Source organism: Gordionus sp. m RMFG-2023, chromosome 1 (genome assembly GCF_954871325.1).
Source record: "Gordionus sp. m RMFG-2023 chromosome 1, tfGorSpeb1-WG-v2, whole genome shotgun sequence".
Lineage (NCBI taxonomy): Eukaryota > Metazoa > Nematomorpha > Gordioida > Chordodea > Parachordodidae > Gordionus > Gordionus sp. m RMFG-2023.
The window spans coordinates 81,474,828-81,491,522 of NC_088775.1; the positions used below are offsets into that span (position 1 = coordinate 81,474,828).

At 28.8% G+C, this 16,695-nt stretch overlaps 2 protein-coding genes across 4 annotated transcripts in view; one reads left to right on the forward strand and one right to left on the reverse strand.

Moving 5' to 3' along the window:
- Positions 1-4,045, forward strand: part of LOC135931626 (serine/threonine-protein kinase mTOR-like) — a 36,982-nt gene extending 32,937 nt beyond the window's left edge. The window contains exons 45-52 of the mRNA XM_065468862.1: positions 159-579; positions 1,243-1,378; positions 1,892-2,248; positions 2,406-2,553; positions 2,685-2,820; positions 2,943-3,014; positions 3,169-3,274; positions 3,830-4,045. Coding sequence (XP_065324934.1) covers positions 159-579; positions 1,243-1,378; positions 1,892-2,248; positions 2,406-2,553; positions 2,685-2,820; positions 2,943-3,014; positions 3,169-3,274; positions 3,830-3,845 — 1,392 coding nt within the window. The 3' untranslated portion in view covers positions 3,846-4,045. The remainder of the gene's footprint in view (positions 1-158; positions 580-1,242; positions 1,379-1,891; positions 2,249-2,405; positions 2,554-2,684; positions 2,821-2,942; positions 3,015-3,168; positions 3,275-3,829) is intronic.
- Positions 4,046-4,067: 22 nt separating this feature from the next.
- Positions 4,068-16,695, reverse strand: part of LOC135931627 (ral GTPase-activating protein subunit alpha-1-like) — a 40,717-nt gene continuing 28,089 nt past the window's right edge. Inside the window, exons 27-36 of one of the 3 annotated variants that reach the window (XM_065468863.1) lie at positions 15,856-15,921; positions 14,956-15,139; positions 14,051-14,190; positions 13,829-14,001; positions 12,839-13,192; positions 12,548-12,693; positions 7,904-8,064; positions 7,198-7,368; positions 6,249-6,379; positions 4,068-4,530 (exon numbers count right to left, since the gene is read on the reverse strand). In XM_065468863.1, coding sequence (XP_065324935.1) covers positions 4,380-4,530; positions 6,249-6,379; positions 7,198-7,368; positions 7,904-8,064; positions 12,548-12,693; positions 12,839-13,192; positions 13,829-14,001; positions 14,051-14,190; positions 14,956-15,139; positions 15,856-15,921 — 1,677 coding nt within the window. In that variant the 3' untranslated portion in view covers positions 4,068-4,379. The remainder of the gene's footprint in view (positions 4,531-6,248; positions 6,380-7,197; positions 7,369-7,903; positions 8,065-12,547; positions 12,694-12,838; positions 13,193-13,828; positions 14,002-14,050; positions 14,191-14,955; positions 15,140-15,855; positions 15,922-16,695) is intronic. The other 2 variants (XM_065468864.1, XM_065468865.1) reach the window with 2 other exon arrangements.

A 16,695-nucleotide genomic window follows, 5' to 3' on the forward strand; every position in this document is an offset into this window, starting at 1 on the left:
CATTTATGACTAAAATATTCAGGCTTGCGTAAGATTTTTTCTTGATAAAAGAGTAATTCCTTTTTAAAAATGGGCTCAAATTGGGCAATTTTGTATCTTATACGATAGATACTCTAAAAAAACTAATATATACTGTTCAATAATTTTACTACATATAGGCTTACGGACGGGATTTGTTGGAAGCCAAAGCCTGGTGTCATAAATACCTTCAAAGTGGTAATGTCAAGGACTTAACACAGGCCTGGGACTTGTATTATCATGTTTTCCGTAGAATTTCTAAAGAATTACCCCAAATTAGTAATCTTCAATTACAACACGTGTCTCCCAAGCTTATGGCGTGCAAGGATTTAGAGCTAGCCGTACCCGGGACTTACAAAATTTCTCAACCTCTTTCTATGACCCACAAAAAATATTCAAAACATCAGTCTAATAATCAATCAATTGATATATCTAGGCCTTCTCCCTTCGTTTTCGATTCTCCAATCAATATAACTACCTCATTAGTAAGAATATGCAAAATTCAGCCCTCTTTACAGGTTATAAGCTCCAAACAACGGCCCAGAAAGCTTAGAATTTTGGGTAATTGTATATACATTTTTTATATACGTTTTGATTTAATTATGCACGTATATTTATTTAATTATGCACGTGTATTTCTTTAAGAGAGGAAATATTTTATCAGGAAATCTTAACGTTAAGCTTTTAGTCATTATATCTCAGTCAAGATAGAGCCAGATAACTATTGCTTGGGTGTCCAAGAGTTTAATGGATACTTTTATGTTTATATATATATATTAAATACCACAAATTTAAATTTTTCACAAATTTATTTTTGTCTTTGAAGTTTTCCGCGATTTTATTTATTTATCTTCACAAATCAATACAAGAAGTTTTATATTTTTTTTAAAAAAAATAATTAAAAAAAAGATTAATTGTGTTTTTTTTCTCCTTTTTTTAGGGTTTATATAATTTCTAAAATTATTTAAATAAAAAAAAATATAATATTACTCCTTACAATGATGAATTGGTAAAAAATAAATAAATTTATTAATAATCAAACAATAATATAATATTCAACGATGACTCTAAAAAATTTAATTTTTATGACTAATAAAAAAAATACATATATAACAGATACAAAGGATTTTGAGATCATTTGATTTATTATATAAAATTGGATATAATTATATTCTCTAATTGAATGCACCAATCTATCTATTATCAAATTAATCAATACGGCAGGAGACGACGGAGTGGAATATTTGTTTTTGTTGAAAGGGCACGAAGACTTGAGACAGGATGAAAGAGTCATGCAATTATTCGGCCTCATCAACACCTTGCTCAAAAATGACGAGGAAACTGTCAGAAGAAATCTAGTGTATTTTATTTTAAATAAATTGTTTATTCATCACATGTTTATAAAATGATTATTTAAAGTCTTAAGATAAAATACACAAAAAAATCGTTTAGAAACTTCTTTCGCCCTCATTTTTTAAGCAAGCTTTATACTGAATAAAATTTAACGTTTTTTGACAATTATTCATCATTACGGAATGTAGAAATTTACTTTTATATAAATCTATTATAATTTGAAAGTGAGTATGGGTTTTATAGTGAATAACCAGCCTTGCAGTTTAAATTTAAACAAACTACAATTTTTTTTACAACTTAATGCTCAGATATCATAATTCGCATGGGATTTTTTGTTTGTATGACTGACTTAACTAGTTATCTAGTTGTTATACAATCTTAGTTCTTGAATATTCCCTCTCCCAATGTACTAATAAATTTTATTTATATTGGTTTTATTTTTTATATATAAACTTCTTATAATTCTACTTATTTATTTACCATTTTTCAAATATTACACGATCACATAATTCCTATAAAGCATTCAACGTTACGCCGTCGTCCCTCTCAGCACTAACAGCGGCCTTATAAGCTGGGTTCCTCATTGCGATACCCTTCACACCTGCGTTAAAGAATACAGGGAGAGCCGAAAAATCCTCCTGAACATAGAACATAAGATGATGTTACGTGCCGCACCAGACTACGAAAAGCTTGGTATTTTACACAAGACCGAAGTTTTAGAACACGCACTGCAGCATACCAAAGGAGACGATTTGGGCCGAATTCTTTGGTTAAGGAGCCCGCCTAATAGTCAGGACTGGTTCGAAAGACGCACCAATTTCACCCGATCGCTGGCCCTTATGTCGGTCGTAGGATACATATTAGGGCTAGGGGATCGGTATGGAACTAATTATATATATATCCGAGATTCTTTATTAAAATCTAAATGAATATGAGGCTAATTTAATTGAAATGGCTTATGGGCTACTCGTGCCTTTTCCTCAATGATATATACCAATTTTTTTCTCATATGTTACGTATACCATCAATTTTAGTCATCCGTCTAACTTGATGCTGGACCGAATAACTGGCAAAATATTACACATTGACTTTGGAGACTGCTTTGAAGTGGCTATGTCAAGAGAAAAATTTCCCGAGAAAGTACCTTTTAGATTGACTCGAATGCTAATCAATGCTATGGAGGTAAAAATACATTTATTATTTTCCCCAAATGAATTAATTTTGATTTTTACGAATTTAATCGAGACATTACACTAATAAAATTAAAACCTTGCTCACGGTTTAATTATGCCTATTAAATAAAATGGTAAAAGGTATCTGGAATTGAGGGTACATTTAGAATGACCTGTGAAAGAGTTATGGAAGTTTTGCAGATGAACAAAGATAGTGTTATGTCTGTATTAGAAGCATTCGTGTACGACCCTCTGATCAACTGGCGATTAATAGAATGTAAAAAAAAATATTTTATCAAATTATTAATTATATTAAGAGAATAAACTGAATTTTAGTTTTAAAACATTATAATTGGGCGTCAAACTTTCTATGAATTTGGTATTTAAAATATTTTATAGCTGAAGACCAACCGGAATCACTCAATCTCAAAGCATTAGCCGTTATCAAAAGAGTGAAAGAAAAATTAACTGGTCAGCATATTATATTTAGTTTTAATTCGATTTGAGATCGAGCTATCTTTTCCCCAAAATTATTTTATTCTTTTTTTAAATAAAATATCATTTAAAGTTGGTTTCTGATACTTATTTTTACTTCTTCAATATTTCATAAAACACTTGAATTTAGGAAAAGATTTTGACTCAAATATTATGTATGATATAAAAACCCAAATCGATTTGCTAATCAAACAAGCTACTTCCCATGAAAACTTGTGCCAAATGTACATAGGATGGTAAGCTGTTGAAAAAAATATAATTATTAAAATATTCCTATCTCACTCCTGGTTAAAAATATTATAATTATTATAACTTAGTTTTTAAAAATTTTAAATATAGTTAATATAGATATATTAGTAATTAATAGAAGTTTGGACTTTGGAACGATTTTGATATTTTACAAAAAGCTGTTCCAATTCCTAGATTTAAACTGCTCCCGATGCTTTAAGGAAGTATTTGCAAAATTTAAAACACTAAATAAAACCATCTTAAAATAATCAGACAAAATTTTGAACAACCTAATGTAAATTAGGGCAAGTTGTGGATGTTAGATTACTAGACTATAATTGGGTAATGGCTAATTAGGATCAATCTACAGGCGCTTGCAGGAAACATTCATTAACCATTTTAATTAATATTAGTTTCTTTCAAATTTAAGCTGCTATATTTTTGAAAAAACCTCCCGAAGCCACTTGACTAAAAATATAGTAAATAGTTCTGACTCCTAACTCTGTTATTTATAAAAAATTTTAAATATATCATAAATTTATATTGTAACATATTTTTTTTAGGTGCCCATTTTGGTAAAAAAAAATGAAAATAGTCTTGAAGTATTATGACCTTCCCGTTGAAATGTGATAAAATTATTTTTTTAAAAAAAATCTCTACTGTATTATTGAATAATATGTAGTTTAATTTTATGAGTTATTTATTCATATTTAAATGATAGTGCTTGATTATAAAATAATATATGGTAATTATGAAATTATAGAGTATTAGTAAATAAAAACGATCTTTATACTGACTTTGCTAGATTATATAACCATAAATTTTATTTTATTATAAATAATTATACAGATGTGAGATATAATAAATATATATATATTAATTTAATATAATTTTAAAAAAATATATAGTCCATGATAGCCGTTTATAAGATTTTTTTTGTTGGTGCAATAATAATTTATATTAATACTTTTGCATTTGATTAAACATTTAAGAAATACAAAAAAAGATGTCATAATTATATAATGAATTCAGTGGTGCTACTATCTCTTATTTATAGGTGCTTAAAAATATTATTATATTTTTGATTAACTAGAAAAATAAGCGCTTGTTTATCTAAATTTCATCCAATAATTGAGTTTTGATTTTTGTTTCTTCCTTGCTCTGATTTTGAGAATAAAATGACGAAAATACTAAATTTTCGAAAGAGGATGGCAATTTATGGTGAGAAATGATGTTGTTGAGACAATTAGATCTGGCCACGAAACTATTTAAAATAATAAATAATAATTTAAACATGATAATAAAAGAGTTAGATTCTTAAGGGCAGGTGGGGAAATATTTTTCTTACCACTTGGGGTGGCATGCAAATTTGGTTAATGATGCTTACTACCTTAAGATTCTACCTATCAAATTTGGATTTTGTTTATTTTTCAATTGGATAGGCACTACCAAATATATTTATAATATATAATTGAAAAATCGTGATTTTTGTAAAGCCTCTATGGCCTAGTAGGCAAGAGCTTCGCTTACTGATCCCATGATCGCTGGTTCAAATCCCGGGAATGGTCATGTTTTTTTTCTTAATCTAACTTGGTGGTTCCATCCTTGGGGGAATGATATATAGAAGGCCGGCTCGACCACGTGATTCTGTCTGGGCATTAATAATCTAATACGAGACATTAATGACCAATGCAAGCTAAATCTTCATAACTGGTATATCGACGATGGTATACTAGGCGGCCCACCGACTGAAGTTATGAAGGCAATCCAAATAATAAAATCCAGTTCTTATTAAACTACCTTTTAATTTCAAGAATAAAATATACACTCCGAGCGTCACGGATCTTTCAATATGACGTCAACCTCGCTTCAGGAGATTAAACGTCTAACAGAAGATATACTCAATCTTAAATTTGGGGAATTATCATGGCTACAGGCTACCTTACCAATCAAATCCGGCGGCATTGGTATAAAGTCATCTTCCCTATTTTCTGTTAGTGCGTTCATATCCTCTGTCAAACGTCGGTCAACTCCAAAGGCCGTCACTCTACACTGCAAGCGTTGTAAAGGCAGATTCATTAGGCATTCAAAATTCAATGATACCATTGCCAGGGCCTTAAAATCCGCCGGCATCCCATTAATTCTCGAACCTACTGGACTTTATAATTCAGATGGTAAGCGGCCCGATGGATGATCCCTTGGAAGAGGGGGAAATTCCTAACTTGGGATTTCTCATGCATCGATCCTCTTTCCCCTTCCAATATAAATAGAGATGCCATAGTAGATGCCGAGGCGAATAGATTAGCTAAATATTCGCCATCTCTTCCCGCCAATTATACATTCCTACCATTAATCGCCACTACTTTAACGTCGTTCGACTCTCGTGCCCTAGACTTCTTTAAAGAGCTAGGAAAACGGATCTCTGCTAGGACTGTGGATCCCAACGAGGAATTCTACCTACGCCAACGATTAGCCATAAATATAGTAAAATACAATTATCTCAGCTTTATTTTTTCAATATCCGAAACCCCGTAATTGAACATCCTATGCATAATATAGACTTTGGCCATTTTGTTGTCTATTATAATGTTAGCGCTAAAAGGGAACTTGAATCTCAATCAAAAATAGCAAGAATTAATGACTTTATATAATTGTGATTTACTAATATTATATTTTTTTACAATTATTATAACTTACCTTGATATAAATTGTCGATATAACGAAATTATAACATATGGGAGAATAAATTTAGATTATATTTTAAAAAAAATATAATATATTAAATAATAAGAGTCTTATTACATTTTAATAAATTTTGGTAGGTATTTAGCAAATTAGGTTGGTATTTATAATATTTCCATTCATTCACTTTGTAGTAAGCATCATTAACCTGCAAATTTATGGTATCAGCGGGTATTTGAAAATTAATTACTGAATTTCAAATATTGATATTATGTGTTAAATTTAATATAATATATATACTTGTGCTGAAACGATTTATTTTGGGATTTGATATATCGATTAGCGTTGAGAGCTGTTTGTCTAACTAGAGGGGCTAAACAGCTTTCGTCGACGATAGCACCATCAAACAATGGACCAAAATTTAGTTGTTCCTAAATTTTTTGAAAAAAACATATATCAATGTCGTCTATTAATTAATATATTTTTTAAAAAAATATTTGACTAGGATGTATGTAAATTTTTTTCAAAATTGATTAAGAAAGTAAATCCTTCTCGCGTCCGAAATAATAATAAGGAAATTGGAAAGGCAAATAAATTAAATTGTGGTTAATTTGTAATTTTTCAATACCGCTTTAATAAAAAATGGGGCTCAATTTTTGAAGACTAAATAAGGAATTTATAGATAAATATATGATAATTTTAGCCCCACTATCTATTGTTTTGGATAGGCTACAAAAAAAGTCTAAACTAAGGTCATTTAAACAACATTTAAAAAAGTTATGTTCACTTTTGCTACTTAAAGAAAGAAAGAAAGAAAGAAAGAAAGAAAATTAAATAAGTTATAAAAGAGAAAAATATTTAATCTGGCAATTCTATTTTTTGGATTCAATATCTCAGTATTATAACTCGATAATAGCAAGGGTGATATCGCAAACGATACATTTGTCTGAATTTTCTCATCGCTACGGAAGAGCGATACCATACTATAATCGCGCTCATTAATAATAAATATTAGGGGTAATCGAATGTCACTTATGATATATTTAAGGCTTCATTAGTAAGCGCGATGCGAAATTAATCGTTATGTAATTTACAAAAGCAAGTCAAAATCGTGACAGCTTGTATATTTCGAAAAATATTATAGCCATGGGGAATCAGTCGTGATTCCGTTAGCGATCAATTTCGCATCGCTTGAGCAAATCGCGCTTCCTATAAATGCAGCCTAACTGTAAAAAAAAATAGAACAAACCTTGTCACGAATTCTATTATTAATAATCCTAATCGAAAAAAGATTGTATTCCACCACGGGGTATATAATTATGAGAATATCGCAAAACTCTGTAGGAATGATGGATTTTCGGTAATCCCTAAAATGATCGGACCATACTACGTGAATCTCGTCGTTCCCTATGTGTTTCATCTTTTTGTTTGTTTGAAATTATAATATAAATAATAAAAGCGGCTCATTGGGCAATTTACAAAATTAGAATAAAAACAATTTACGATTTAATATTTCGACAAGTTCCTTTTTTTAAATATAATAAAAGTACTTCAGTTTACCTTCTGGCCTAACCTATTTATAACATTTCCCAAATCGAGCAGCTCGACCCGAAAAAATGAGACAACATTTCTCTAACCCTAGCTGAATTTCTATTATCTGTACTTTATATTATTTTCCTAGGAGTTTGAAGCCTGTCTTCTAAGTAGAGAATGGGAAAATTCCGTCCGGATTGTTCTTAAATCTTTCCTAAGATTAAAAAAGACCGGACCGGGATAAATGGTCTCAATTCTCTAGTTTCCAAGTTGATGCTTCAAACCGAATAGGCAATGAAATTAAATAAATCCTTTATAATGAATCATATAATTTTTTAAGCAATAATAGATATATTCTTTCCTTCACTCCTTTTCTTTCTTTCTAGATATTATAATATATAAAACCAAAAGTTTAAATTTACCTTAAAATGAATGTTTTCTTCATCTTTATCAACGCTATTCAATCTAGTGGCCACGTGATATATGATCTCAGTCAAAGGCGTAGCGTAATATATGCCATGCAAAGGTTGTTTCGTAGATACAGGGTTATTTGTTGCTGACGATATTAAACCACCATTGAATCCTTAATATTTATATATTATTCTTTAAAATATGATTGGCAAGAAAAACGTAACCAAATATAGGATGCGGCAGAGAATAATGGGAGTTATATCCCCAGACCGATTAAAATTAAAAATATTAAATTCGAGTTGAACTTTTTATAAATAAATTTTAATTATATCAAATAACCAGGTGAAAAATCATGTGATTTTTCAACTTTGTTTAAGCAGTCACCAAATTTTAAAAACCAGAGGAGAGAATAAATAATTCTTCAAAAAATTTGGGTGGTGTAGTTAGTTAAATCAATTCATCGTCAATATCATGATATTGATCTGATAATGGATAAATTATGATACTGTTAATTAGGCCTATTCAAAAACGAATCGAATAGTGCATTATTCATATTCGATTCGTTTAAACGAATCGAATAATTTACTATTTGAATTCGTACGAATAATAAAATCTACTATTTGTATTCGAATGGAATATTACGAATAATTCGAATTAATTTTTTTAATAAAATAAAATATATTGACAAATTTTTTTATTACAAATTTGATTTTAAACAGAAAATATTATAATAATAATCAATAATCTGATAATAAATAATGCATAATCAAGTTATAAACAAAATTAAAATGTATATTATTAATTTATTTTATAATTTAAGCCAATTTTTAAAGCAAAGAGTTTTTCTTTTATTTTCTTCATTATATGACATGCGGTTTTTTGACAATAAATTAGTTCCAACTGAGAAAAGCCTTTCACATGCAGTTGATGTTCCTTGTATAGATAGATATTCCCTTGCCATTTTCGAGAGCATGGGGATCCGATATGTATTTGCCTTCCACCACATATGAATCATTCTAATTATGTTTCTTAGTTTTAGAATTGAAGGAGCTAAAATTTTTAAAATTTCTTTGGATATTAAATTAATTACATGGGCAAAGCATCGGATGTGCCCTATTTTTATTAATGGATATTTTAAAGAAAATGTATCAATAAATGTTTTATTAGTTGCATTATCTAAAAGTTATATAAAAAATTTTATTCTCTAAATTATAAATTTTAATTATTTTAACAAAGGCTTTAAATATATTTTCACCTGAATGTGTTTCATTTATTGGATTGACATCCAAAATTATGTTATTTATTTTAAAATTATCATCAATAAAATGGGCTGTTAGCCTTAATAAAGGAACCTGTGTTGCTAGTCCAAATGTCAGATGAAAAATTAAACTGACTTTTATTTTTATATATTTTTCCTTTACCAACTGTTCTTTATCTGCAAATATATTATACATGTGCAATTTAAAAGTATTGGAGCTAAATGATTTTATAGAACAATCAAGATCACTTATAAAATTTTTAAAATCATTTGAATTAATAATTTTAAAAGGTATATTATTATTTATCAATAATTTTAATAAATTATCCTTAAAATTAATTTTTTTTTTGAAGAATTTGATGTAGACTTTAAAAAAATGTCAATTTTATTATTTTTTTTACTAAGGTGTGAATGAAACCTATTATAATGATTAATAAGAAGAGAGGTTGTTTTGCATTTACATTTTATAATACTCTTGCAATGATTGCAAGAAGCCTTTTCACCTTCTTTTAGGATTTGATATTGATCCCATATGATTGCTCTCTTTTGAGAGGAAATTTTCTCATCTTCAACATCAAGCATAATTTCATCAGAAGCATTCTCCTAGCATAATTAGGTTAGCTAACTATAATTATTGTTAGAGATGTAATATATTTTTATATACCTCTAGTTTGTTTAATTTTTAATATAATTTATTATGAGATTCAAAAAATAAACTTTTCATGAGATTAAAAAAATGTTGCAAATAAAAATTTTAATTTTCACTTCAGAAATTTTTAAATTTGTGCTAGAATCTTTATATACACATCACCTGTCAGATTGGCAGGTCAACAAATAGAAATGACAAATGTTAGATTTATTAAACAATTTATTAAAAATTATGAATAATTCGTTTTATTCGAATCGAATAAATATTATTCGTATTCAGATAAAACAAATAATTTATTATTCGTATTCGTAATTATTCGATAAGATTCGAATCGAATATTCAAATTATTTTTGAATAGGCCTACTGTTAATTTTCATTCATTCGTTTCGTTCAAAAGCATTTGTAATGACTGATAACTTATAAATTATAATACGTTTATAATAAGCGATGTGATATAGATTGTGAACCATGGCGAAAAGTTTATTTTAATCCGACAATCGTAGCCCGAAAGCCCGCCTGTCCATTATTTATAAAAAATTTACCCGACTTCTCATCTAAAAATTTTATTTAACTCGTTAGCTCAATGTTTAAAAATTATTTGATTACTCAAACTTATAAAATATACATTATTATAAAAATATTTTTAAATAAGCCCATTTTATCCATTTCACCCACAAAATATTTTTTTAATACACCACCCCACCCCACTATTTAAAAATATTTTTAACTGGCCCACCCGCCTTATGATTACAATTTTTTAACCAGCTCGTTGCAGACTTCTGTTTAGCCTAATGAACGGAAGGAATTTCCAATTAATTATTCAATTTTCTGACCATCTTTACAATTTTAATTAAATTCTATAATTATCACGGCTAATCATGTAGAAATGAAATTTGTTTAATATTTGTATATCCAAGAATATCAATCTTGTAATTATATCTTTGTTATTTGGAAATAATTTATACAATAATTTTATATGCCTAATAATGCGATCCAATTGAGCGTTAGCGTTCCGCAATGCAGTATCGTATAAATTGACCCTTTCTAAACATTAATAAAAATGCAAACTGGCTTGCTTATGTTTTTAAAAATGTTAAAGCACGTTGAACCAAGATTCGATTTGCATAAAACAATTGAGATTTGTTGTTTTAGAAAAAAACATTCATGGCCTAAGAATTCTAAAATTTAATAGCTTTAGGGCCGAAACCCCTAAAGTGGTCGTTATCAAAGGAATTATTAATTAAAAAGGAGTAATTATTAAATTTTCATTTTCGTTTCGTTTGGTAAATGCATTCGGGAAGGGAATTGCTGGAAATAAATATATCTATATATGTAAAATCCCAAGCTAATTCACTTTCCCCCATGAAAGGAATGAGTTTTATGCCATCTGGTCTTTTTTCGTTAGCTGCGTTGCGCTCTATAATTAAGAATCTTCCCTAATAGAGTATTGATTATTTGGTGTCGGATGAAAATTTATAAATACGCTTCTTTAATCAATATTATTTTCATTCCCTTGGTAATGACCACTTAGGGAATTTTGACCCCAAAGATATTAAATTTTTAAAACTTCTAAGCTGTAAAATATCATTAAAATCAAAATATCCTAATAAATCTTTTTATCTAAATCAATAAATCATACTTGCTATATTCACATCGAATCTAGCTTCTATTCATGGTTCAAAGCCTGTCAATGGCCTAATAAATTATTTTTTAATGTTCTTATCTCTTGTATTTTTGAAGTTTTTTAATGTTTATTTTTTATAATTTACACATTTTTTAAATGTTCTTTTACAATATATTCTTAAAAATACGTATTTTTATGCAAATTTAAAGAAAAACATTAATAACGATAAAGAAAAATAATGATATTTCCAATTTAAAAAAGATTAATATATCTTGTATCTAAGATACTCCACTATTTAATTTTGAAAGATAATTTATTTAAAAAAATTATATCTAGATCCTTTTTGAGCATATGAAAATTGAGAGTTGAAAGTATATTGAGTTTCATGACAGGCCCCTAGCCAGAAGATTACGATGAAGGGGTGCGGCGGCAAGGGTATATTGGGGGGGGGGAGGTTAAAATAAATTTAAAAACCATGTTTGAGAATTCAAAAAGGGTTTATTGATGAATCAAGATTATTCATAAAATATTTAAAATCCTAGTTTACAGTTTTAAATGATATATTATTATGTATAAAGAGTTCCCTAACAAAATATCTTTAAAATTATTTTTTATAGATGAAAAATTTAATGATATAGGGTTTTTAAAAAAATTAACGTTTCGGTAGTTGTAAAAGAAGATAAGCGATCTCAAGCCTATGAACTTAGCAATTGCGAACACTATCTTCATATTATAAAGACATGATAAATTAGGAAAACGGTCCAGGAACCACGCAATAAGATAAACAACTTAAAAATGTGAACAAACTGGGTGATTGTTGGGGTAAAATTTAGCGTTACAATATAAAATATTGGTAATGAACTACCGAATACCTTCTAGTACAGATGCTTGCTTCTAAGATCAAATAAGAGTGGTCTGAAATGCCTAATTATTGCAGGGATTGAAAATGTAATTTAGATGGCTCATTATATTATAACTGGTCAAGATTTCGGGAAAAATGAGATGCAACCAAGCTATTATTTGGGGAAATACAAGTTTTTACAAAATATTTGTATTGAAGAATTAATTTTTTTAGTCCCGATTTGAATACATTTTTAACTGAAAAACGAGGATTCTGTTATTACCTTTATGTTCATTAACATCGATAGTCATTCCGAGACCAGAAAGAAAATATTCGTACGATTTACTACCGCGCGTATTCGATAGAATGGACGCTTTGTCTTCTTGACCGTGCGCCACGTAAATGACAGCTATTTTGTACGTTTCTCGACTATAAATTTTTTTTTTTTTAAATTTTAATTCTTAAATTCGGAAATTAAAAATGATTCTAATTTGTTCCAGATTAAATCTAACAAGAAAGACTGTATTAGCATACGAATAAACAATTTAAGTATCATAAAATCTTTGCCGCATACCAATTCAAGGAATCTAGATGTTTAAGCTGCCTGATAAACTGTCCATTTTTGCGTATTAAATTTAAGCCAGATCGATTTCTTATGTTGAATAGTTCATTGTGGCGAAAAAATTGGCGGCAATTATACAAAAGCATAGTAGGGGAACGAGATCTTTGTTTTGAAATATCGATTAACTTTCGAGACGAATTTCGTAAATTATTTTTGTCGGCGCTCGACCAAGAATTCCTTGCCAATCTATCTTTCGCGGGGTAATTGAAGCTTTGGGATTTCGGTAGAGTGGCACTATTATTATCAGAGTCGGTGGTTGTTAATGGTATAGTTAATTCTTTATATTTAGAGCACAAAGATGGTTTGCTGTGTATTTAAAACAAATAAATATATATAATTAATTTATGTACCGGTTAAAATAAGCTTTTTATGGAATGTTAAATACCGGATAGATCTTAACCTATCCATAGTTATTTTTTTATTTTATAAATAATTAATCATGTCTCCCCCTCTCTAGAAATTTAATCTTTCTAAGGAATGAAAATGTGTTGACCATTGTAAGGTGTGACTACCAAATATGAGGACGACCAGGTGACAAAAAAGTAGTTTTACTAATTCTAGAACTTTACTATGATTTAATGATGGCTGATTGATTGTATTTTGTAATATTGAAACTATATATATGACAAAATCGAGGTAATATTGGATTAACCGATAAATAATATAAGTGATCAAAAAAAATATTGAAGAAACTTATATGTGGATGAGATGGTTAGAGACATATGATTATAAATATTAATTTTGAAAAAATTTTGTAACTCTCTTTATTCTCTAGTAAAATTTAGTTATGGTTTTTGATAATTAAAATAGGATTATCAAATTCAGAACAATACAATTAGAACATTCCATTATTTAAAAAACCCAATTTATTTCGATAAGTTAAATATCATAAGCGTTGTATAGTTAACGCCAATAATATTAAATTCACAGCGTAAAAAAAACCTTTCAAAATTATTGCCGTATTCTGAGTGAGGTCTTGATTCCTTGGCCAACTGAGTCAAATGAATATATTTGGATTGATTTTTGCCGAGATATTCGATCCCGTGATTATCGATATTGCTAGGATAATTATGCATTCTATTGGGGAGTTCGTTAGCCGATATAATATCAAGCACCTATATTTTTATGAATACCGAAATATATAATATAATTAATTTGCAAAACCTTTTTTAATAGATCGTGACCAGTTGTTGCCGATGCTGGAATTCTTTCATCAGTTAAACCGGAAGAAGAAATTTTAAGGTTGGGAGATATTGAAAGGGTAACAGTATCACTTTTATCGACGGATTCTTCAGTTATCTTACCTGAAAATATTGTGTAACAAAAAGCATTGTAATGTTTTATTCCTTTTATATTTACTAATGCCCCGCAGTAGTGTTACCTCAAAATCCCATGTGCTACGCCTCATTTATAGTGAACGCGATTTGTTCAAACGGTCCGGCATTTACGGTATTCACAGTTGATTTTTCACAGAGATTAACATTTTTGAAATATATGTGGCAAAATATGTTTTAAAATGTTATCATAGCGTTTTCATTCGTTTTGCTCCATATTTACAAATTATACCTATTTATGGGTTTGATTTTGTAAATAAAGACAGCGTTAAATACAGCGCTTGAACTTCGCGTTAATTAAAAATGACGAGTAACTTCTGTAGCTATTTCACTATGAAAAATATTAGAGTCATAGGAGCAGGGGGGGGGGGGGAATTTTTAAAGAAGTTATATGAATTCTGATAAAAAAATCCAATTATTTCAAATTTTTTATAAATCTATTTCATTGGGTTTTAATTCCAAACATCCACTTTTGGTGAAAAGCTTACCCTCCCTTATTAATTATAATATATAAAAAAAGTAATTTTTTAAAACGACTCGTTTTTAAAAACAGCTAACTAATCAATATTTTAGCCAAAAAATATAACTTAAGCTTAGAGATTTTGCTCATAGATGGCAGAAATGGTGGGACATTTATTTACAAAATCTCGAGGCTTGTTTAATATTATTTTGTCCAAAATCTTTGAGCTAAAACATAGCCGTTTAACAACACTAAAAGAGAAAGAAAGAAAAAACTATAAGATATCGAATGATCTTCGAAGGTGGCGGAAGAATCAAGTCCTATGTCCATGTATTTAGACGCGTCTTCCAAGAATTGTTGATTAAAAAAATCGTATTTAAGATTATCAAGATGCCAAACATATTTGCCGCACTCGTCCCTCACTATCAAACGTATATCGGGTATGTGGTGATAAGCGCGCTAAATAGAGTTTTTTAGGAATAGTAATAAAAAACACGCAAGATAATTATATTTAGGTTAGAGATCTGCAAAGTTAGGCCCGACCCAAACGGGCTTCGAACCGGACTCGGGCCTAATTATATTTAAAATAATCGGGTTCGGGTCGAGCCTAATATTTTTTTAAAAAATCGGGTCGGGTCAGGCAGAACCTTGGAAATTTTTTTAAATATATCTAAAATTATCAATTTTATATTGAATTTTTTATGTGAAATATGCATTTTGATTTTATTTATTGAAACTAAACGCCATATAACATATGTCTTTTATTTTGAGTAATTATAAAAATTAATTTCTATATTTAAATAAATTCGAGCCGGTTAATTTTTTTAAAAAATTTTAGGGTTCGGGCCGGGCCGGCAAAACTTTTTTAAAAAATTTCGGCTTCGGGCCAGGCCGGCAAAACCATTTAAAAAATATTTCGGGCCAGGCCGGGCTTGAAAAATCAGGCCCGATGCAGATCACTAATTTAGGTCGCTAATTATTTTATGGAATTTAATTCAAAGAAAAAATTAATTAATTTAAAACTTACCATTATTTTATAACTAAAATAAAGGAACACGTGATTCTTGTTTAATTATTATATATCGCACTGGCGCAATCATATCTTTAAATAATGATAGTGACGTCACGCGTTCCAAACCAATGAGTATAATAATTTTTTTTGTTTTTATATTTACCTCTTTACCGATCGCGGTATTCAGTTCGCACATCGATAGCAGACACGTTTCGTTTAAGATATAAAACTTTATTCAGGGATAGAAATAAATATATACAATAAATATTTAATTAAAGTTTATAAAGGTATCAATTAGTGGTAATATTTGGTGGAGGACGTTTGAATTTTTAAGCGATTTTATAAAAATAATAGATAACATACCAAATTGTCCTTATATACAAATATTTTAAAATGTCAATTGTGGCTTAGAAGGTTAGACATTGAGGCCCAACACATATGTGGTTCGATCCCAACTCGAGACAGTTTATTTTTTATCTTTTAAAATCAACCTCCTCGAATAGGTTAAGAGTGAAGATTACTGTGCTATCAGAGTTGTTAAAAGATACTTTTTAAATGGATTTAGTATATAACCTAAAAATGGATTTAGATATAGATACATCATTTTAAAAAGCATCTAGATACAGATACAATTTCTACCATATTTATATACAGGTTTAACCGTTGTTCTCGAACAAAAACTCTTATCTTGAGAGCACAATATATGTAAACAAGATAATAATGAAAATGTCAATATTTCTATTTTTATAGTTCTTTCGAATAAATGATCCAAAATAAGCTTTTATTAAAAAAAATACTTTATATCAAACTTAAAATTTATTCATCAAAAGTCAGGGGAGTCTCTAAAAATTTTTTTTAAAAAACTCTAAATAACTTGCTTAAAATAATTTTGCGCATCAATGTTATTGTTTTTAATGATTAATGGGCGTCATGGCTAAGCAAGGATTTATATATTCCTTTATAGTGCACAGTACCTTTTTTTAACGTATATGATAAAAATATC